A 23567-nucleotide genomic window follows, 5' to 3' on the forward strand; every position below is an offset into this window, starting at 1 on the left:
ATGTCTAAAGACCAAAGGGCAGTTCAAGTACCACTACCCCAACAATAACTTCCCAGTTTTCCATCTGCCCATATTTTCCGGGCAACCCAATTCACCCTTTGTACCTTAAACTTCCATTAAAATACTCTCTAAAAATTAAACAAACTCTCAAAAAGGATAATTATCTTATCCTTTTTTTTTTCCATTTTCCTTTTATCTAATATTTTTTATTTATTTATAATTATTTTTTTTGAAATATTTTGGTTTGTGGGTTTGAACTAGTCACCTACTTTATGTGAAACCCCAGATTTATTCTGTATATTTACTGTCTTTCAAATCAAACAAAACACAAGCATTTTTTTGCAGTTTCCCAAATAAATTACATAAACAAAAGACTCAAACTTTAGTGAAAAACCCAATAAAGTTTCAATCTTTTTGTTCTTTTAAGTCTAATCAATTGATTTTGAATTTAATTTCTCATCTGGGTATGTGTAATTTCATCAATTTCTGGGGATTTATGAGGTTTTAATCAAATGGGTACAGTTTAATGTTCTAAGTTTTGGGGGATTTTGATTAATTTTAGGAATTTAGGAATTTAGGGTTTGTAAGATGGGATTATTAGGTAGTGAAATAGCTGAAGTGAAGAAAATTGATGTGGAGAAAGTAAAAGAGGTAAAAAAGAAGAAGAAAAATGTTGATAATGTAGATGGTGATGATGAAGAATTGGGTGTAAACACTGGTTGTTGGGTTAAATTAAGGTTAAGTAGTTGCATCAGTTCAAGATCCAAAGTTGATAGTTCTGTCAGTGGAAGTAGTACTAACTATGGTAAATTTTTCATCTTTGCAAAACATTTCTGGTTTAATTTTGTTTCACTGTCTCTTTCTGTTGAATCGGGACGGGGTAAGGCTGCGTACATCCGTCTGCGCCCAGTTGGGCATGTGGTAGTTATTTTTGTCACTGTTTATGAATTCAGGTTGTTGCTGGGCTATTTGTGCAGTGTGCATTATCTGTTTGACAAAATTACCTGTTTCTTCTGAGTTTTAATGTTGATTTACTGGTTTTTGGGTGTCTTTTTGTGCTGAATACATCTGTATGCACCCAGTTAGGCATATGGTAATTAATGTTGTCACTATGTGTGCATTCTTTTGTTTGGTGCTTGCTGTCTTTCTTTTGATGCAGGTGTTTGTTAGATTAGGAAAATGTGGGGAGGTATAGAGTTGTCTATTGTAAGGAAGTTTTGTGCTAGAAAACAGTTTGATTATCGGCTCTTTCGGAACTGATTCTCATTTTGTTGCTAGTTTGATGGTGATGAAAACTTTAGGTTAGCAATCTAGCATGCCATATGTTGTTGGCATAACAGGAGTGTTCATAGCTGAAGACTCTAAGTGGAATCATTGAATAAAGCTTGCTGATTTTATGATATTGTCTTGTTGTGTTTAGCTTACAAAGCTCAGTATCGAGTTTTTGGTTTATGTCTCATAAAGTTATGTCTTTTATGTCTGGTCTGTATATCTTTGTGGTGCATGAATTGCATTTGCGTTTAGGTAAGCGGGGTTCTTTATGAGAAAATCAGCTTTGGGCCTGTTATACTGAGACATTATCTTCATGATGAGTCAAACAACTAAACAAGTGTCTTTTTGTGTTCGGCGCATGGGGTTAGGTCAGGTAATCCAACACTCCCGCCGTGGACGGGAACCTTTTAATGCAGTGGGGTAAAGTAGTTGTTGAAGTGATGACTCTTGACTCGTGAGGCTCTATGGTAGAGAAAAACAATTTGAAATTTGATGAGTTGAATGGTCTTGTTAAAGAACATGCCTGATATTGATTAGGTTTTGTTGATTATTCTGGACATCGTCGTCCAGCCTACCTGCTACATGCCTACATCTATTCCTGTTTTTAGAAGTCAAATGTTTCTCAAAGTAAAACTTGGGGTTCTGTGCTAAACTATTGCTGTTTGACCAATGGTCCTTACCTCTTCTGATCTGCGGCCTAATTGATTATCTAACTTATTAGTAATAAAACTCTTTGAGTGTGTCATCATGCTTCCTGTATTTTCTAATGTGTTTTCGGAGGTGTGTATGGAGTTGGCTTACTCACGGTGACCGTTTAATGAAAGTAGCAAGGCTACTTATGCCTCAAGAACTCTCTTATGGATTTGAGTCGCTTTCAACCTTGGTTAGGGTGTTTGTCTGTATAGCTAAGAGCTAAATGGTGTCACATTTGGTGTCGAGATTTCTCCATCCATCCTCGACTGAGTCTGTAGTAGTCTGTTACATGATCGGGTGAATTTGCAGTAATCAACTAACTTTAAACTCTTGGTGTCGAGATACAAAATGATTCGTTTCCATCTTTAAAGACTAACATACTTCGTACTATGTTTATTGGACTCGTATTAGCTGAGAGTCAATCAACAAATGATGCTAGCAGAGATCAACCAGCGAATGCAGTTGTCTCATCTACTACAACAAGTAACGCTGAAAGCAGCACCTCAACATCCAAGTTGGAAGAAGAACTCAAAATTTCCTGCCGCCTTCGGAAATTCCAATTTAATGACTTGAAATCAGCAACTAGGAATTTTAGACCTGAGAGTCTACTCGGTGAGGGTGGTTTCGGGTGTGTTTTCAAAGGATGGATTGAAGAGAATGGTACCGCTCCTGTGAAACCCGGTACTGGTCTAACTGTAGCCGTTAAAACACTCAACCATGACGGACTCCAGGGTCACAAAGAGTGGCTGGTGTGTTGACTTTAATCTTTTTCTGCTAAGTCATTTTGATACCGTTTCTTAATATTTACAGCTAGAACTCGATATCCGTTTATATTTGCGTATACGACTTATTGGCAGGCTGAGGTGAACTACTTGGGTGAGCTAATTCATCCAAATCTGGTCAAACTTATTGGCTATTGCATTGAAGATGATCAAAGGTTGCTTGTTTATGAATTCATGCCTCGGGGAAGCTTGGAAAACCATCTTTTTAGAAGTATGTAATTACGTATCTGCCAAGTAGTCTAAATTCTATGTTACTCAGACTCGTTTAGAAGTATCCGACACGGGTGCGTGTCCAAGTGTCGGACTCCGCTATTTTTTTGAAAATAATGCATATTTCGGTCTAAAATGAGGTGTCCCAAGTGTCATATCCATGTCCGAGTGTCGAGTGTCAGACACGGGTACGCGAGGAAATTAGAAGAGTCGGAGTAACGTAGAGTCTAATTCAATAAATTGCTTGTGATACAAACATTATTATATTGTTGGTATAAAACGGTTTCTAACTGAAGTAATTTGTTTTAGGATCTCTACCCCTTCCGTGGTCTCTCAGGATGAAAGTTGCTTTAGGAGCTGCGAAGGGTCTTGCGTTTCTTCATGAAGAAGCTGAAAAGCCAGTGATATATCGTGATTTTAAAACCTCCAATATATTGTTAGATGCGGTAAGTTTTCAAGTTATCATATTATCACGCTGTTCACTGCGTTAAGCTTTTGTAGTGTGCTAATAAGAGGCTGTATCAGGAATACAATGCTAAGCTGTCAGATTTCGGACTTGCCAAAGATGGACCCGAGGAAGGCAAAACTCATGTATCTACCCGCGTGATGGGAACATATGGTTATGCAGCCCCTGAGTATGTAATGACAGGTAAGATCTATTTGAAAATGGGCCCATTCATGAAGGTTCTCTCTTACATTTTTCGGCATTCATATCAAACCGGTCAAATAGAAAGATGTCATTCTAGTTGTGGTAGAGCTGTCTTTGACAGCCATCTTCCAACATCAAGCATTACCATGATACCTCAGGGTCCCCCAAATAGTGGGGTAAGGGACATATATACCTAGAACTAGGGGTGAGCAAAACCGTATCGGATATACGGTTTAAAAATCGCAAAAATCACTTTACGGATCCGATACGGTTTAACCGTATATACGGTTTTCAGGTACCCGTATATACGGATACGGTTTGGTGACAAATGTGCAATTAAACATTGTAGTTATTCAAGAGCTAATAATTACCTCTAACATGACTACCTTTGATGAAGGGCTTATTTTTATTTATTGAGATAAGTTAGTAAAATAAGTCATAAAAAAAACATTGGGAGTGGAAGACTGGAAGTTGAAAGAGGAACTTTGCGTTTTTTAATTTTTTTATACAAAAACGTCAAGCCGTGTCGGAAAAACGTATATACGGTTTTGTTTTTGCCCGACCGGATACGATATACGGATTTTCGTATCATATATACGGAAATCCATATAACTCAAACGTATACCATATCGTATTCGTATTATAAAACCATATTGTATATTTTTGCTCACCCCTACCTAGTCTTACCCCTATTTTAACTCACAGAAGCTGTTTTGAACATCTATAAGGAAATTGCTCTGAGAATTGCATCGAATGACCATTACTTCTTAATTCATCATAATTCAAAACTAAAGTATAACGGGAGGCCTGATGCCACAGCCCGTTTGTTCCCCGGGAATAAACCATTTTAATATAGAGGGCCTTATCAAAGTTGGTGGTTTCTGTTTGCAACTAGGTATACGTTGTGTGGATGAATACAAGACGTGTGGCAATATGGCCACCCAAGAGTAAGGAGTCTTTCACTTCATAGGAAACGGAAAGATGACCACCGTCTTCCCCTTTCTGAAAATGATAGTCTGTATTAATGAACAAAGAGGTTAAAGCCTTTTGATTTAGGGCGATTGTGGACAAAAAAGTTAAAACGGCGATGAAAAGTATTTTATTATTGTGTGTGACCTTGTTTGTGGATGTTGATCTATGTAATGTTTAACAGTTTTCTTCTGTGTAACAGGCCATCTGACATCAAGAAGCGATGTTTACAGCTTTGGAGTTGTTTTACTCGAAATGATCACTGGTAGGAGATCTATGGACAAAAACCGGCCCAATGGAGAACATAACCTTGTTGAGTGGGCCAGACCACATCTTGGAGATCGAAGAAGGTTTTACCGTCTAATAGACCCTCGTCTTGAAGGTCATTTCTCTATAAAAGGCGCTCAAAAGGCTGTCCAGTTGGCTGCTCACTGCCTTAGCCGAGACCCCAAAGCACGTCCCGTAATGAGTGAAGTTGTAGACTCTTTGAAGCCACTACCGAACCTAAAAGACATGGCAAGCTCATCATACTATTTCCAGACAATGCAAGCGGATCGTGTTAGGGCCAACCAAATTGCTCGAAATGGCCAAGCCCAAGCGGCCCACCACAGGAATGGTCAGCAACCCGCCCTGAGAAGTCTGTCAATACCAAATGGTTCTCATGCATCTCCATATAACCATCATCCATCGCCTAAACCCACCGGAAAATCTTAGCTTTGTGCGGTTTCTCCATTACTTTTCCCCGAGAAGGCGATTACTCTTTTGCCTTAGTTCCCAATTTGGTAAGTAGAGCTCAAAGGAGGAGAGAAAAGGAAGGTAAGAAAGAAAAAGCTTTCTAAATCGAAATATTCTCAAATCTCAAATGTTACATAACTCGAGTTTGGAAATATGAATATGTTTCCCAATTCGGGTATTGCCTGAAGATTACCTGCGTTCCAGACTTGTTTATGGCTGCTACAATTGTCGTATAGGCTTCAGTTAGTACAAAAACTATTATGTTGTAGCGATTAATTGTTTGGCGAGTACTGGGATCGGAATTTAATCTAAATATTTGGTTCCTAGTATGGAGTAATTAGTAAATTCAGTTCCAATCTGTATCCATTTGTTCAAATGATTCGGTTCTGCACTTTTGCCGTTGTACAAATTTAGACGAAACTAATACTTTCCCTAACTGCAATCTTTTAAGCATAACTAGTTTCTGTCCGACACTTTTTTTTTTTCGTGTAGAGGAAGACGTAGGAGCATTATTGATGACGTGTTGCATGTTTCGCATTGTTTTGTGTTATTCCATAGAAAAGTTAATTTACATCAGTTTAGTCGTAACTGTGCACGACTATACAAGGCACATCAGATGCCAATATTAGTCTTCAGTCGATTCCTAAGTTGCTTTACGAGATAATTGCCCCTGCGATGTGCTTTCGAAGATCTTGTCAGCGTTGCCGACTTCAAACCCGTCTCGTCGATGACACTCTTTAATCTATATGAGAAATTGCAGCAAAATTAGCTCAATAATCCATGTCAGTAATAAATTAAGTTATAATTTTGGAGATTGCAGCAAAATTCATACCTGGTCTTCAGGTAAATTCTTATACTGAGGGAGGACCAGTCTTTCAGCAAACTCGATGTATGAACACGGGACCAATTTCGTGACACCGTCCGAGAACTTGAAAGGCCTTGAATCTGCTACTGTTGAGCTTTGCAGCAGGAAACCATCAGGGCTAACTGTTTGCATTATAAAATTCCGTCAGTTATCGCACCAAAAAAAAAAAATTACGTACCAGAAAAAAAGAAAAAAATCCGTCAGGGCGTCAGTTTGACCGACATAAGTTGGGCGAAATGAGGTACAAGGCGAATATGCTTGTAAAGAGAATACATGTCGAGATCAAAGGGAGAGTATCCAAATAGTTCACGCCAAATCGCCAATCACTAAACCTAGACGACAAAACTAATAGCGGAAGATACAACAACAATTTGAACATGCCATGTAATTTCTACAAACATATTATGTAATGCCATCGATTATTTAGTTTTCCGTATTTATTCCAACTTTGTTGTAACTGAGAAGTCTGAAGGAAACACCTACCTTTGAGGACCCCTCCTTCAGAATTTAACTTGAATCCACTATCCTCGATGAACTGATTGAGGTTATCGATGGTTCTCAAGTTAGACTTCAGTTGATGAGTAGAAATCGTGACATGATTCAAAGCATAACCATTGACAAGTGTCCATGCAGCGTACTCGCTTTCCCTGCATACTTGTCAAAATATATGAGAGACTGAGAGAAGTTACCAGGCAATGCCCATTACTACAGGCCGAGATCACGCCACACAACATTCTGCAATAATAGAGTTGTTATTACCTGGCCAGTCGTAGAAATTCCGAATGCAAGGGTTTCTCCCATGTTAATAGCCCGAGTGTACTGGCAAGAGCTCCATATTTGTTTCCTTGACCCGACATTTCAGTGTATTTCCTGATTATGTCCTGTGTTTGCATACGAAAAACTGTAAGAAAAACATATTAAAAAGTAGCTGGAAGTGAAATTTGTCGCAACAAGAAAATTGAGAGATCAGATATCTCAGCAAAGAGGTATCCCTACAGCAAAAATTTCCCGTATTTCTCGGTAGTCCAACTCTAAAGAGCAATTACAATAAAGTTTTGAATACCCTTAACAATAAAGCGGAAAATTCACCTGAGCTTCTGAACTCATCTGGTCTACAATTAGCTCGGAAATGAACACCCTTGGCAAAGGCCCATATACGCCACTGCCTTTCTCCGAGGAAACAGCAGGAGGTGAGAACCAGTATGCTTTCAATTTCTTTGCAGGAAATCGGAGTTCATCCCTTTTAGTGTACCCAAAATCTTGAAAGATCTCGGCCATTGAATCAATACCGTGACCATCCACCTACAACACTGATCATATTATAATGATCTCCACCATTTAACAAAAACAACTCCATGTCGCGGTGATCATATTCATTCGGTACTTAAACTACTTCAAGTGAGGTAAATACTTGATTCATACCCCAAAAGTACGGAAGGCGAAATGATCGTAACATATTTTATCACTTCCAGCAGAACCAACCAGCTCCAAGATCGCTTTAGCAGTTGGATTCCTATTCAAATACACGGCTTCCATACCCTCCAACACATTTCTGAAAAAAGATTCCGATCCCTACATGCACAATACATCGATGCAGCTAGTGAATTAAGTGCAACAATTAAGACTCCATTATTCGACAAATCTGTAAATATGCCTCAATTGAGACCATTTGATGTATACTAGTATACTACCGCCCAATTCTCTGTAAGCATCTCATTCAATGATAATTATATAACGGTTTTACAAAAGACCAACTGATTAATACCGAGTACTTAAAACTCCAATGTTGCGCATCATTTAAAGATAGTGATTACCTTTCCCAGGAGAAGTCTTGCCATTCAACAACTTCCAGATAATAATTTTTCTAAAATGAATTACAGATAACTATTTCGTATTTTAAATTATACCAATTATTAGTCTTTGAAAGCGATTCGGAATATTTTTTTCACATAGGCCCACAAAACATGAAGAAAAACTCTTAAACAAATCACATCTATAATCTTATCACCCTTTATTAATCTTGGTCATCCAGCATTACTCCATCGGTCAACTGCGTCTGGATCTTCTGTCCCATTTACGGTGTACCACTCACTCCCTCTTCATTTGACACAAGCATGAATCATCACAATTTTTTTTTTGGTAAACCTCAAAAGAAGATTATGTGTCAAAAGATAAAAATAGTGGGAAATAAAATGGAGACACGAAAATGGGACATGGAATCCATTTTCGGGTCAGCTGTCATGAATCGTCATCTGAAACAGACTGTAAGATACCACAACTAGGTAAAATAATGATTACCTCACCACACACTAAAAATAACTCAAATGGAATCATACATGCAAAAGTTAGGATCTTTAATTCTTTACCCACACCAAATTACATAAAGAAAAATGATTAAAAAGAGCAAAATATAACCTCAAATAAAATCAAACATGCAAAAATTAGGATCTTTATATCACTACAAATGTAAAAACATGTACCCACATCAAATTACTAACTATACTCTCTGTCCCAATCATATGTTTACCTTTTACTCCGTATTTAATTTGTGAGAGATATTTTAATCAAAGGTAAACAAATGACTGGGACGAGGACGTATCAACAACAACAACAACATTAGCCCAATACCTAAGGGTGTGTTTGGATAGCAAAAGTGGAGGGAAAGAGAGGGGAGGGGGAAGGAGGGAAGAGAAAGGAAGGGAAGGGAAGGGGAGGTGAAATGGGATGTGGGTGTTTGGATACAATTTCTTTCCAAATCTTACCTATTGTGGAGAGATTTCTATTTGCCTCAATGGATCCCTCCAAATCTCTCCCCCTTCATTTCCCTCCACCCTTATTTGCTATCCAAATAAGGGATTTTAAATCTCTTACTCTCTCTCCCTTTCCTTTCCCTCCAAATCACTCAATCCAAACACACCCTAAATGGCTATCGCAAATTGCGAGGTAAGGGAGATAAAACATGAAACATGCAAAGTTATGATCTTTATAACACTGCAAAATATATAATCACCACGACGAGGGGATTACTCACTGTTATCGAAAGTGGACACCCTGAATTACACCAACAAAAAAAAAATACTACCTACATGAAATTAAAAAAAGATTAAAAAGAAAAGAAAATTACCCTGAAAGGAGAAGAATTTGCAGTCCCATTTTGTGAGGAATCTGATACTGAAGCCTTTACAGAAAAACATCTTTGATTAGACTTCAAAAATAATGGATGTTTATTATGATCATTCTTTTCTTTATAAAACAAGAAATTTCTTGAATTTAATTGGGTTGATGATGATGATGATGAGGAGGAGTGAAAAGGGTTTGATTTAATTAAGGAAGATTGAAGAGATTGTTGAGTGATTGATGAAGAAGAGATCATCATCGTTATCATAGTATTTGGTGAAAATATCCTTAATTTCTGCATTTTTGAGCTCAATTTAAATTGGACTAATAACTCAGATGGAATCGACAAACTACACTGTTTTTCAGGTTACGTTTCGTGTTATAATTGGATACATACGACTATTATTGTTATCCTCAAAAGTTGAATCCATTTTTGAAATAATGCTCAAAAATAAAATATTTGTCGTTTTGGGTCGGTTTTGAAAATATTTGTCAAAATGGTGTCCACGTAGGCTCGTGATTTCTGGACCTAAAACACGCCACTACCAATGGCGTGTTTATAATGAATAGGGAAAGAAACTTCATTAAAAAATGGACTAAAACAAACACGCCATTGGGAATGGCGGGTTTCGGAGTGGAAACACGCCACTCCCTATGGCGTGTCTTAGTATAATTTTTTTTTTTTTTTTTTTTAAAGTTATGTCAGTTGAAGAAAAAAAAATTGTTGTACAGACACGCCACTGCTAATGGCGTGTTTCTTTCACAAAACACGCCATTGTTTCACAAAACACGCCATTGGTAGTGGCGTGTTTCAGGTCTAGAAATCCCGAACCTACGTGGACATTATTTTGACAAATATTTTCAAAACCGACCCAAAACGACAAATATTTTATTTTTCGGGATTATTTCAAAAATGGGTTCTGTCTTTTAAGAGACGATTTTACAATAAAATTAATAAAATACGCTATAATAAAGTAGTGGAAGTTGTTGATTTTTATGAGAGAGAAAATATAAAATAATGAATGAAACTTACCAAATAAGGAAAGAGGGAAGATAATCAAACTTGTGTGAAAAATGAAAGAGGGAAGATAATAGGAAATTGGAGGGAGTACAAAATTTTTATGCTCATAGACCTCGCAAATGTGTTAACACAAATTCTTATTTGTGACGGAAGGTATCCGTCACAAATAAGAGACGGATACCATATTCCCTCACAAATGACCCATTTGCCTTGAGTGGGGAAGCACATGGGGTGGGTGCCCACCTTGTCCCCTCTACCCATTTCCTCTCACAAACTACCCGTCGCAACCCGCGACCCGTCGCAAGCAAGACTTACACATGTGTTAATGGGGTCGGGACTCGGGTGTGTTTCTGGCGGGTCAAATAGGTTCAAGTCATCCTGGGGTTTATAATACAAGTTTTTTAGAGATAACGGTCAATGTACAACGACAAACATTCACGGCAGGATCATATTTGTCGGGTCAATCGGGTTACATGTCAAGCTTGAGTACTTCGATTATTCGGGTCGGCTTGAAAAGTTCAGGTCAATTCGGATTTCGAGTCAAATTGGTGATTTGGTGCGGGTCGAATTTCGGTCGGGTCAATTTCGTAATTTAGTTATATACTTGTATGTCATGAAAATGCACAATGAATTTGTTTTGAGTTTTATATTAGTCTAGTATTCTTTATTCTTGTTTTTAGTTGGGGTTATCTTTTAGGTGATGGAGTACAACATGAAGAACAAGGTGGCATGGATATGAATGCCAAGTAGTCTTTGTTAATTTAGTGTTATCTTGTATATCTCGTGCAATACGAACATTCAACATTTCAACTACATGCAATCATGCATACTATTTAATTCAAGACTAATTAATTACAGATTATCTCCTCTAATTTAATTTAGAAGCAATTGTTTGTGAAAAATTTGACTTAAAAATGATATTGGATAATTTAGAAGCCGGAGTGTAAGTGAGAAACTGTTGGATAATTTTGAGTCTAATACAAATTATGAATCCACACATGATGAAAACTTATTAGATAAGTTGAATAAACTTAGGAGATCTAGTTTACGATAAGATTTTGGAGAACTAGAGTTCTATTCCAATTGACTATTCTTCCACTATAAATAGGAGAGTCAAAGTCATGACTACATCAAAAATATTCACATAGTGCGGTTTTCAGAAACAATACCGATAATGAAGTCCAATCACGAGCAACAACACTAGGAATTTTGTGAGGATAAAGCTTAGGAATGTCGAAATGCATTGTTCTTATATTAAAGATCTTCTCAGCTGAACAATTGATCTCTAATTGCCCTTCTAACTTTTGAATTTGAGCCATTTTTATTTCTTTGCTAATTAACAATGTATGTGACCCAAGATGTGTGAGTCTAGTGGAATTCTAGGGTAACCTCAAAGCCTCCTAAGGAGGAATTGCGAGGTCCTGGGTTCGATTCCCTAGATGAACACTTTCTGGGACTGGCCCGGAGAGGGATAATCCCCATGGAAAGAACTCACGTGTACAGCGCGCCAGCGGGGTGGGGTCAGATCCGGGAGGATCCAACCTCCTCGTCAAAAAAAAAAAAAAAAAAAAAAAAAAAAAAAAAAACAATGTATGTGATTAATTAATTACTAGGCAATAATTCAAGAAATTATTATGTGATTATACCAAAGTGAGTCCATCCTATTTATAAATGAACAAGCATATATGCACCATATACTTTATCGACTATATTCTATAGTTTTTTGAGCTTTTTTCCGACTCAAATAAGCCACAAGGCCATTACAATCTATTATCTACAATACTTTCGCTTTAACTACTATGCTAAAACATCGATCTTCAGTAGACTATAATTTATCCTACAATTATCATTATTCTAATATATAGCACTAAGGCCCCGTTCTTTTGGACTAAACTGAACTGAATTGAACTTATAGGATCTGAACTGAACTGAATTTATAGGATCTTAACTGAACTGAAATTAAGTGACGTATAGGATCTGAAGTGAACTTATAGGATTTGTATTGAAGTGAACTTATAGGATCTGAATTGAACTGAATTTATTGGATCTAAAATGAACTGAACTTATAGGATCTGAACTGAACTGAATTTATATGATGTATAGAGAACTTAAATTAAGTGACTTTAAGTCTAAAATAACACTTGTTTTTGCAATTATTCAGCTTGCTATGTACGCTGAATAATATAAATGTAAACCATTGATTTTGCAATTATTCAGCTTGTAATAATAACAATGAAACGATTTGCGAATTGTTTTAATTTCGTACGTCACGTTTCAAGAATTACATATATAGACGAATGAAGAAATATTTACTTTAACAATTTGTCTCTTGTAAGACGGGTTTATTCATTGTTGTGGATTAATGGACCAATAAACAAAAAAAAAATCAATCAAGTAGGGCATTTACACAAGAAACTCCTTTACTAGATAGGCATTTGAATGCATTACTGTTTTTAGCATACAATAATAGTGTCTATTTTTATGGATTAATTGACTAATAACCAAAAAAAATAAAAATAAAAATTCAATGCTGAAAACATTGTTTACCTACCACACTTAGAAATTCAGTGGGTCATTAAGGAGTGTCCAACTGATCATGTATTGTAATTTACATGACTCCTAAGTCCTAAATGTACGTACAGGTCGAAACCGTCTTTGAGTGGTTTAAATGTAAGGTAAGATTGCGTACATCCAAGATTCTAAGTTCTATACTTTATTATAGGCGATAGTATTTAAGGAGCTGGGATAATGTTCATATTTATTTTGAGTGAAAGCGAATCCTTATGCCCATATATAGTTTCGAAAATTGATTGGAAATTGAGATGTTCAAAACTATGTCCACTGAATAGTTTACGTTTACTTTATTTTGTGAGGGAAAAATAAAGTAAATATAAACTATAATTGGGACGGAAAGACTATAAGTTTGTGTGATCATTATAATTTGTAATTACCTCTTAAAAAGGTTAAATTACATGCACATGCATTTCAGAATCACGTACCACTATCAACACATTCGTAACATATATAGAAATTACGCGTAGGTGAGATGATGATGCATGAATGTGATGACCACTTAAACAACCCATCCTCTTTTAAGTACAAGCCAGTTGTATTCAAATTTACGAAAAACGACACTTTAATTTACTCCTTCCGTCTCAATTATATTTGTTTTTTCTTCTTTTTAGAAGTTCTTTTCAGAACAAAAGTTGCTTTTTCGTTTCACCAATCACCATAATCAAATTAGACCGTTTTAAAATTGACCCGACCCATTTCCAAGAGAAATGAACCCGAAATATCAAAAACTGACTCGACCCGTTTGCCAGATCTAAATTCATTAGTGACATACATATCCTAGTCCTCTTTAAATAGCTTGCATTTGTTTCTCTTCTTCTTACATATAATTTCTCTCTAAGGTAAAATCATCATAGCTTGCTTAAACCTCTAGGAGGTCTTCTTCCACGTCTCGCTTTCGGGTTTTCTAAACATTCATTTTGTGTTTGAAAAATTTAGGTAGAAGTGAAGATGGGACAAGCATTAGGGTGTTTCCAAGTATCTCAATCAACCGTGGCGATCAAAGAGCAATTCGGGCGGTATGATGGGGTGCTTGAGCCTGGTTGCCATTTTGTACCTTGGTGCGTAGGAACCCAAGTTAAAGGTCTTCTTTCCTTACGTGTTCACAAGATCGACGTCCGTTGCGAGACCAAAACCAAGGTACGTACTCTTCACATGAGTCAGACTGCGTACATCTGTTCCCTCTTACAGTCGCCGAGTAAAATTAAGAAGATTGTAATTATATGATTTTTGTTTTTTCAGGACAATGTGTTTGTGACGGTGGTCGCGTCTGTTCAATTCCGCGCACTGGCCGAAAAGGCACAGGATGCTTTTTACAAGCTCAGCAATACCAAAGAACAGATCCAAGCCTATGTGTTCGATGGTATGATTAGCTTTTTTATTTGCTGCAATCAGTCGCCAATTTTGGCGACTAAAATCAGTCGCCCGAATCTAAAAGGCGACCAAACTTTGCGGCTGAAAATCAGTCGCCAATTTCATTTTGGCGACTGAAATCAGTCGCTATAGTTCAGTCGCCAAATTTGGCGACTACTTCTTCAGTCGCCAAATTTGGCGACTGACAGCAGTCGCCCGAATTCTATTAGGCGACTAATGCTCGCGATTAGTCTTGAGCGACTAATATTAGTCGCCAATTTGTCTTTGGCGACCGTTTGCAATCGCCCGAATAGTTTTTTCTTGTAGTGTGCATCGAATGACTGATAACGTAGTAGACTTGGGTACTAATATTTTTTTTTTGTGGACGAACTTTGTGTTGATAGTCCTCCGTGCAAGTGTGCCAAAGATGGAACTTGATGCTGTTTTTGAACAGAAAAATATCATTGCAAAAACAGTAGAACAAGAACTCGAAAAGGTACATTAATTATCTAGCATTCGTCTGAACGACTGAACACCTTCGAAATTGTTGGAACTCTGATAGTACTCTTTTACTCTATACTTTCCGGTGTACGTGTAGGCTATGTCTGCTTATGGTTATGAGATTGTTGGAACTCTGATAGTCGTCAAGAAAGCCATGAATGAGATTAATGCAGGTATGTTCTGTTTGAGTTTCCTGTTACGCTTCTGTAGGTATGTAGTTCGTTACTAGTTTAGATCCCGTGTAATATATGCACGGTATTTATAAAATTCTACTGTACTCCGCATTATTGATAATTCACTTATTTTTTATGTCTTTCGTCACTTTATTTTGACTTAAGCAATAAAAATTAAAATTGTAAAAAGTCATGAAATTAGTATTTTAATTAAAGTTTTCTTTTTACCGCGAAATTAATGATGTTATTTTTAGAATATTTTTACTATTAACATTTTTTGTGCAATTTCTTATCATTAAAAATCATTAGTGACAGATCATCGTACAATAAAAAAAAAAAAAAAAAAAAAAAAAAAAAAAAAAAATTGTGCAATTTCTTATCATTAAAAGTCCTGTAACCTTAAACTAACCATTTGCATTCGGAAATGTAGCTGCAAGACTAAGGGTGGCGACAAACGACAAGGCAGAAGCAGAGAAGATACTCCAAATAAAGAAAGCAGAAGGAGAGGCAGAGTCCAAGTTCCTCCATGGACTCGGAATAGCGAGACAGCGACAAGCCATAGTAGATGGGCTAAGGGACAGTGTCCTAAACTTCTCGGACCATGTCCCTGGAACTACCTCTAAGGATGTCATGGACATGGTTCTGGTGACTCAGTACTTTGATACTACCTCTAAGGATATAATACAGAATTGTTACAAATTTGGTATGCTCATATATTTCGTAAATGTGTTAATCAGGTCGGGTGTGTTCAAGACAGGTCAAATAGGGTCAAGTCATACACGTTATTTAGAGATAATGGTCAAATATTCGGGTCGGGGTCATATTTGTCAGGTCAATCGGGTTACATGTCAAGCTCGAGTACTTCGATCATTCAGGCGGGTTTGAAAAAGTTCAGGTCAATTCAGATTTAGGGTCAGATTGGTGATTTGGTGTGGGTCGGATTTCGGTCGGGTCAATTTCATAATTTAGTTATATACTTTTATGTCATGATGAAAGTGCACAATGAATTTGTTTTGAGTTTTATATTAGTCTAGTATTGTTTATTCTTGTTTTTAGGTGGGGTTATCTTTTAGGTGATGGAGTACAAAGTGAAGAACAGGGTGGCATGGATATGAATGCCAAGTAGCATAATCTTTTTTTTTTTTTTTTTTTGATTAGGTAAGAAAACTAGGTTGATCCTCTAGAGTAGGACCAACCTATCTCATGCCAAGTAGCATAGTCTTTGTAGTCACGTCTCTTTGGTAATTTAGTGTTATCTTGTACTCCCTCCGTAGTTGTGGCTTATTTGAGTCGGAAAAAGCTCAAAAAACTATAGAATATAGTGGATAAAGTATATGGTGCATATATGCTTGTTCATTTATAAAAAGGATGGACTCACTTTGGTATAATCAAATAATAATTTCTTGAATTTATTGCCTAGTAATTAATTAATCACATACATTGTTAATTAGCAAAGAAATAAAAATGGCTCAAATTCAAAAGTTAGAAGGGCAATTAGAGATCAATTGTTCAGCTGAGAAGATCTTTAATATAAGAACAATGCATTTCGACATTCCTAAGCTTTGTCCTCACAAAATTCCTAGTGTTGTTGCTCGCGATTGGACTTCATTATCGGTATTGTTTCTGATGGTCCTTGTACATATAAAACATGTAGAAAGGAATACCTGAATTTCTGCGGAAGCGTATATTACCAAGATCCTTAGGAACTGAACCACCGTTAATTATCCGTATCAGGTCACGCACAGAATCACAATGAAAATTATCTAATAAGTTTTCATCATGTGTGGATTCATAATTTGTATTAGAATCAAAATTATCCAACAGTTTCTTAACACTCCGGCTTCTAAATTATCCAATATGATTTTTAAGTTAAAGATTTCACAAACAATTGCTTCTAAATTAAATTAGAGGAGATAATCTGTAATTAATTAGTCTTTAATTAAATAGTATGCATGATTACATGTAGTTGAAATAATGTTGAATGTTCGTATTACATGAGATATACTCCCTCCGTATCACACCAAAGGTAACACTTACTATAAACGGACGTACCACACCAAAGGTAACATTCCTTGTTTGGCCCACAACATTACAAAGTTATCCTTATAACCATTTGATATTTACACAAAATGTCATTACATACCCCACCTACCAACCCACAATTAAACACTCAATTACATACACCACCTATTAATCCCCTCTTTACCCTTACTTTTTCCACTTTTTCTTAAATACTCAATTTTTTCATATGTTACCTTTGGTGTGGTACGGGCCCACAAGGCCATTACAATCTATATTATCTACAATACTTTCGCTTTAACTACTATGCTAAAACATCGATCTATTATTCTGATATATAGTAGTATAGCACTAAAGCCCTGTTCTTTTGAACTGAACTGAACTGAATTTATAGGATCTGAACTGAACTGAACTTATAGGATCTGAACTGAACTGAAATTAAATAACGTATAGGATCTGAAGTGAACTTATAGGATTTGAATTGAAGTGAACTTATAGGATCTGGATTGAACTGAATTTATTGGATCTAAAATGAACTGAACTTATAGGATCTGAACTGAACTGAATTTATATGATGTGTAGTGAACTTAAATTAAGTGATTTAAGTCTAAAATAACACTTGTTTTTGCAATTATTCAGCTTGCTATGTACGCTAAATAATATAAATGTAAACCATTGATTTTGCAATTATTCAGCTTGTAATAACAATGAAACGATTTGCAAATTGTTTTAATTTCGTACGTTACGTTTCAAGAATTCCATATATAGACGAATGAAGAAATATTTACTTTAACAATTTGTCTCTTGTAAGACGGGTTTATTCATTGTTGTGGATTAATGGACCAATAAACAAAAAAAAAATCAATAAAGTAGGGCATTTACACAAGAAACTCCTTTACTAGATAGGCATTTGAATGTATTACTGTTTTTAGCATACAATATGGATTAATTGACTAATAACCAAAAAAAATAAAAATAAAAATTCAATGCTGAAAACATTGTTTACCTACCACACTTAGAAATTCAGTGGGTCATTAAGGAGTGTCCAACTGATCATGTATTGTAATTTACATGACTCCTAAGTCCTAAATGTACGTACAGGTCGAAACCGTCTCTGAGTGGTTTAAATGTAAGGTAAGGTTGCGTACATCCAAGATTCCAAGCTCTATACTTTATTATAGGCGATAGTATTTAAGGAGCTGGGATAATGTCCGTATTTATTTTGAGTGAAATCGAATCCTTATGCCCAGTGAATAGTTTACGTTTACTTTATTTTTCAAAATGTAAATTATTAATTGGGACGGAAAGAGTATAAGTTTGTGATCATTATTATATTTTGTAATTATGTCTTAAAGAGGTTAAATTACATGCACATGCATTTCAGAATCACGTACCACTATCAACACATTCGTAACATATATAGAAATTACGCGTAGGTGATGATGCATGAATGTGATGACCACTTAAAACAACCCATCCTCTTATAGTACAAGCTAGTTGTATTCAAATTTACGAAAGACGACACTTTAATTTACTCCCTCCGTCTCAATTATATATTTTGTTTTTTCTTCTATTTAGAAGTTCTCTTACAAAAGGAAAGTTGCTTGTTCATTTCACCAATCATCTTAATCAAATTAGACCATTTTAAAATTAACCCAAAACAAAAAAACTGACTCGACCCGTTTGCCAGATCTAAATTCATTAGTGACATACATACCCTAGTCCTCTTTAAATAGCTTGCATTTGTTTCTCTTCTTCTTACATATAATTTCTCTCTAAGGTAAAATCATCATAGCTTGCCTTAAACCTCTAGTCTTCTTCCACGTCTCGCTTTCGGGTTTTCTAAACATTCATTTTGTGTTTGAAAATTTTAGGTAGAAGTGAAGATGGGACAAGCATTAGGGTGTTTCCAAGTATCTCAATCAACAGTGGCGATCAAAGAACAATTCGGACGGTATGTTGGGGTGCTTGAGCCTGGTTGCCATTTTGTGCCTTGGTGCGTAGGAACCCAAGTTAAAGGTCTTCTTTCTTTACGTGTTCACAAGATCGACGTCCGTTGCGAGACCAAAACCAAGGTACGTACTCTTCACATGAGTCAGACTAGACTGCGTACATCTAGTCCCTCTTACTCGCCGAGTAAAATTAAATTAAGAAGATGGTAATTATATGATTTTTTCTGTTTGTTCAGGACAATGTGTTTGTGACGGTGGTCGCATCTGTTCAATTCCGAGCACTGGCCGAAAAGGCACAGGACGCTTTTTACAAGCTTAGCAATACCAAAGAACAGATCCAAGCTTATGTCTTCGATGGTATGATTAGCTTTTTAATTTGCTGCAATCAGTCGCCAATTTTGGCGACTAAAATCAGTCGCCCGAATGGCCGAATCTAAAAAGGCGACCAAACGTTGCGACTGAGACCTGGCGACTGATTTCAGTCGCCAATTTCATTTTGGCGACTGAAATCAGTCGGCCGAGCACAGAATTCTTGTGGTGAATTGGGTCGATAATTGCATTGAATGACTGATAACATAGTAGACTCGGGTACTAATATTTTTTTTGTGTCGGACGAACTTTGTTTTGATAGTCCTCCGTGCAAGTGTGCCAAAGATGGAACCAAAGATGGAACTTGATGCTGTTTTTGAACAGAAGAATATCATTGCAAAAACAGTAGAACAAGAACTCGAAAAGGTACATTATTATCTAGCATTCGTCTGAAACCAGTGGTGAAGTTTAAAAATTTCGAAATTTTTAGTTAAAATTTTTGAATTTTTTCAAGGCTGTCTTATAATATTACCCTTTCGCCCCCGCTGACTTAAAATCCTGGCTCCGCCACTGGTTTGAACACGTTCGAAATTTTGGTTTAGAGCCTAAGAGATTAACAACATTCAATTCTCTTTTACTCTTTACTTTCCGGTGTACATGTAGGCTATGTCTGCTTATGGTTATGAGATTGTTGGAACTCTGATAGTCGACATCGAACCCGATGCTAATGTCAAGAAGGCCATGAATGAGATTAATGCAGGTATGTTCTGTTTGTGTTTCCTGTTACGCTTCTATAAGTATGTAGTTCATTACTAGTTTAGATCTCGTGCAATATATGCACGGTGTTTATAAAATTTTATTTTTTAGTGTACTCCGCATTATTTATGCATTTTTTGTGCAATTTCTTATCATTAAAAGTCCTGGAACCTTAAACTAACCATTTGCATTCGGAAATGTAGCTGCAAGACTAAGGGTGGCGACAAACGACAAGGCAGAAGCAGAGAAGATACTCCAAATAAAGAAAGCAGAAGGAGAGGCAGAGTCAAAGTTCCTCCATGGACTCGGAATAGCAAGGCAGCGACAAGCCATAGTAGACGGGCTAAGGGACAGTGTCCTAAACTTCTCGGACCATGTCCCTGGAACTACCTCTAAGGATGTCATGGACATGGTTCTGGTGACACAGTACTTTGATACTATGAAAGAAATTGGTGCTTCGTCTAAGTCGTCTGCTGTTTTCATTCCCCATGGTCCTGGTGCTGTTAAGGATATTGCTGCTCAGATTCGAGACGGTCAGCTTCAGGGCAATTTATCCCTGAACTAATGCTAGTATTGTTCTGTAGTTCACTGTCTTCTAATAATGTTAGCTAAGTTACGCTTAACAATTGTTATGTTTAAGAATTCGAGTGATCTCGAGATGTCTGCATGATATTCTGTGGTACTGAATTTCGTTATCATCATATTTAAGTGTACAAAAAAAAGTGCTTCGTCCATTAGTCCATTACTAAGATAAACAAGAAATACAAAATTTGTTTCACTCAATGTCGGAGAATAATATGATATCGACTTGATGGTACTGAATCTCGTTATCATCATATTTAAGTGTACGATTTATATCTAATCTCCGTCATTAATAGTTAGTGAAAGATCTATCTTAGAATTGATAATTGGATACGACGGAAATTGTGCAATGCCACACGCCCCTTTTGTTTCCCGGATGCCACATTCTATCCTCATGTAACCGTCTTCACCCCAAGCCGAACCCAATGAGAACTTGACGATCCAATACTTCTGTCCATATTCCGTAACTCCATAACCCACCACCGTCGCAGCAGTCAAAGGACCACCTCTGCCCTTTGAATTTATCACTCCCTATATATTAATCATCAATTAAGCATTTGTAAGTTGCTAGTTATATGATCAGCTTGCAGTAAGTCTCCCGTACCGTCTTAAAGCATATATTTATCTTATATACACAAGTGATATAATACCTGATCTAAGTGTTGTCTTAAATGAGAATTTGTGACTTCAGCTATTAGTGAGATTGAATTTTGGTATCTTCATACTCATATAAAATTGTTACGGAGTACATTAATACTGAAATTCAGTATCACTTGTTTAAAATCGTTTTATGGATAGACCTGTACTCGGGCCGGGCTGGCCAGGGGGCGGGTCGGGCTCTTTGGTCAGACCCGGGCCAGGTTAGGGGGGATAGGCATGCTTGGTCGGGCTTGGCCGGGCTGGGATATGCTTGACTCGGGCCAGGGCCCGAGGCGGGCCTTAGCGATTTTTTTTTCTGAAATGGCGGGCTGGTCTGGAATTTTGGGGCCCATGCCAAGACCGAGCCGGGCCAGGTCAGACCAGGTTGCATGAAATAACGGGCTGGGGCGGGCCAGATCAACCCGTGCGGATGGTCAGCTCTATTTATAGAGATGTTTTGCTTTGAAAATACCCTTCTATAGAATCTCATTTCTAAATCGAGGAACTCAAGGGTTACGGACACAGGTTGGTTTGCAACGGCTTTAAGCAAAGCGTCTTCGTCATTGGTTGGAACACGCTCATACCCATCAATTGACACTTTTGTAGAGTTCAACTGCAACATCATTACCACGGAGTTACATACAGTTTTAGCTTGACGTCTCAGTTATTTGTTTACTTTTAATTAAATTATTACTGACAATAATAGATAATTACTTTTGCTTGGTCGCATTTGTTTGTCGTGGCAGTGTAAGGATGATAGAGTTCCTCGGTGGTGATACCGTGCTTTTTCACGTATCTGAAAGCCGTGCTCATCCAGCCACCACTGCATCCGTGCTTTTCATTCGCACAGTCGACGAGCTGTTGTTCTGACAAGGAAATTAGCTTCCCTGTTTTAATTTGATTGATTCCTTCTATTGCGGCTGCTGCTGAGAATGCCCATACGCTACCTAAATTATACATACAGGTGATGCAATAATTAGCGAGGCGTAAAGGTAAATAAATGATTGAGACACCCAAATACTAAATAGGTAAACAAATGACTAGTACGAAGGGAGTATCACATTAGTTTGGAACTTGAGAGCAATTATTTTGAAAACGGTTAAATCAAGCAAACGAGCATGAGTCACACTCACACCCAAATAGAGAAGGGATAGTCCGTTTAGTTCAAAAAGGTCACTCTAAAACCAATTGGTTATAGACTTATAGACTTATAGTCATATAGAAGGACAAGCGGCCTAGCTCATAAAGCGTTAAATTCTCTCCTATTCTATCCATATAGACACTCATTAATATGTGTTTCTTCACAAAAACTATATATCTATATAAAATAGTTTCATACTATAAGATTATTTACTTACATATCAGAAATCACTAGTTAATAATATTATTATTAAATATATTATTACTATGATGAGTTGGTCTCCATTAAGACGGGTCATTTTCGTTTGAAATAAAAAGACGAAGTTTTGAGACCGTTTTATAGCCAAATGTGATAACTTTTCGGCAGAAACAATACGATGGGATTTTGAGATCATTTTACCGCAAAATGTGATCACTTTTGGAAAAAAAAAATTACCAATAAACTGTAAAACTAGTTGTATCATTGTGGAGTTATATTTAACTATAAAATGATTGCAAAACCTCATCTTATTGCTTCAAACAAAAATAACTCATCTGAAATAAGAATTTGCGTATTATAATTGATTGCAAAAAAAACATGAACAAGTACTTACCACATCCGGTTAGTTGGTTTTTAACAGAGGTAACAGCACCCTTCTTCCTCCAATCAACAGATTTAGGAACTTTCTTAACATTTGCATACATGAAGTTTCCATTTTTAGCATTAGTAGAAGCCAGACTAATGTCTTCAAGCTTTCTATTTTTGTATTGGAAATTTGACCTACCAAATACACCATTTATCTCATCTATATTCATGTCACCAAACTTGTTTAATTCTAATGTGTAACTATTGTTCATTTGGTTAGTTTTATGGATAAATTTAGCATTCTCTTTGAACACATTGAACCTCTTTTGTTTGTCGTCGAGCTTCCTCGATACTTTGTGGTGGTTACACCACTTCTCGTATAAACCCCATACGCTCTGGTCGGATTCTAGATCCTTTTCGTGGTAATCGAAGGCCTCCGATACACCTATGAGTACTATTGCCATGGTTATAGAGATTAGCAATATGCATTTCTTATAACTCATGTTTTGTTTGTTTGTTTGTTTTGGTTGCGAAAGGAAGGTGGTCTAGTACTCTAGTTATAGGCAAATTCTCATTTAACACGGCATACTCAATAATACAACTCACCTTTAGACCTGGCAAAAACGGGTCAACGGGTCGGGTTCAGGCCGGGTCAATTCAGGTTTCTCATTGATTTCGGGTTAACTTGGGTCGG

General features: G+C 36.8%; 5 protein-coding genes across 5 annotated transcripts; 3 read left to right on the forward strand and 2 right to left on the reverse strand.

Moving 5' to 3' along the window:
• The first annotated feature begins 20 nt into the window (after positions 1-20).
• On the forward strand, positions 21-5746 carry LOC141598699 (serine/threonine-protein kinase PBL34-like). The gene is made up of 6 exons (XM_074418433.1): positions 21-805; positions 2377-2714; positions 2823-2958; positions 3267-3403; positions 3483-3606; positions 4778-5746. Exons 1-6 carry the CDS (start codon positions 589-591, stop codon positions 5287-5289), a joined length of 1464 nt encoding a protein of 487 aa, XP_074274534.1. The 5' UTR covers positions 21-588; the 3' UTR covers positions 5290-5746.
• A 92-nt stretch (positions 5747-5838) lies between these two features.
• On the reverse strand, positions 5839-9683 carry LOC141598701 (2-oxoadipate dioxygenase/decarboxylase, chloroplastic). Its single transcript, XM_074418438.1, has 7 exons — positions 9300-9683; positions 7598-7747; positions 7265-7477; positions 6935-7056; positions 6659-6822; positions 6143-6297; positions 5839-6052 (listed from the first exon to the last, which is right to left on the reverse strand). Exons 1-7 carry the CDS (start codon positions 9591-9593, stop codon positions 5954-5956), a joined length of 1197 nt encoding a protein of 398 aa, XP_074274539.1. The 5' UTR covers positions 9594-9683; the 3' UTR covers positions 5839-5953.
• Positions 9684-13434: 3751 nt separating this feature from the next.
• LOC141598702 (hypersensitive-induced response protein 1-like) lies at positions 13435-16319 on the forward strand. The gene is made up of 7 exons (XM_074418439.1): positions 13435-13726; positions 13824-14024; positions 14127-14247; positions 14642-14733; positions 14836-14911; positions 15342-16033; positions 16123-16319. Exons 2-6 carry the CDS (start codon positions 13836-13838, stop codon positions 15794-15796), a joined length of 933 nt encoding a protein of 310 aa, XP_074274540.1. The 5' UTR covers positions 13435-13726; positions 13824-13835; the 3' UTR covers positions 15797-16033; positions 16123-16319.
• Positions 16320-18441: 2122 nt separating this feature from the next.
• LOC141598703 (hypersensitive-induced response protein 1-like) lies at positions 18442-20766 on the forward strand. The gene is made up of 6 exons (XM_074418440.1): positions 18442-18710; positions 18805-19005; positions 19119-19239; positions 19514-19617; positions 19855-19951; positions 20151-20766. The coding sequence occupies exons 2-6, from the start codon at positions 18817-18819 to the stop codon at positions 20510-20512; spliced, it is 873 nt and encodes a 290-aa protein (XP_074274541.1). The 5' UTR covers positions 18442-18710; positions 18805-18816; the 3' UTR covers positions 20513-20766.
• A 39-nt stretch (positions 20767-20805) lies between these two features.
• On the reverse strand, positions 20806-23337 carry LOC141600008 (zingipain-1-like). Its single transcript, XM_074420156.1, has 4 exons — positions 22902-23337; positions 21883-22115; positions 21641-21781; positions 20806-21060 (listed from the first exon to the last, which is right to left on the reverse strand). Exons 1-4 carry the CDS (start codon positions 23335-23337, stop codon positions 20806-20808), a joined length of 1065 nt encoding a protein of 354 aa, XP_074276257.1.
• Between the last annotated feature and the right edge of the window lie 230 nt (positions 23338-23567).

This window comes from Silene latifolia, chromosome 9, assembly GCF_048544455.1.
Source record: "Silene latifolia isolate original U9 population chromosome 9, ASM4854445v1, whole genome shotgun sequence".
Classification (NCBI taxonomy): Eukaryota; Viridiplantae; Streptophyta; class Magnoliopsida; order Caryophyllales; family Caryophyllaceae; genus Silene; species Silene latifolia.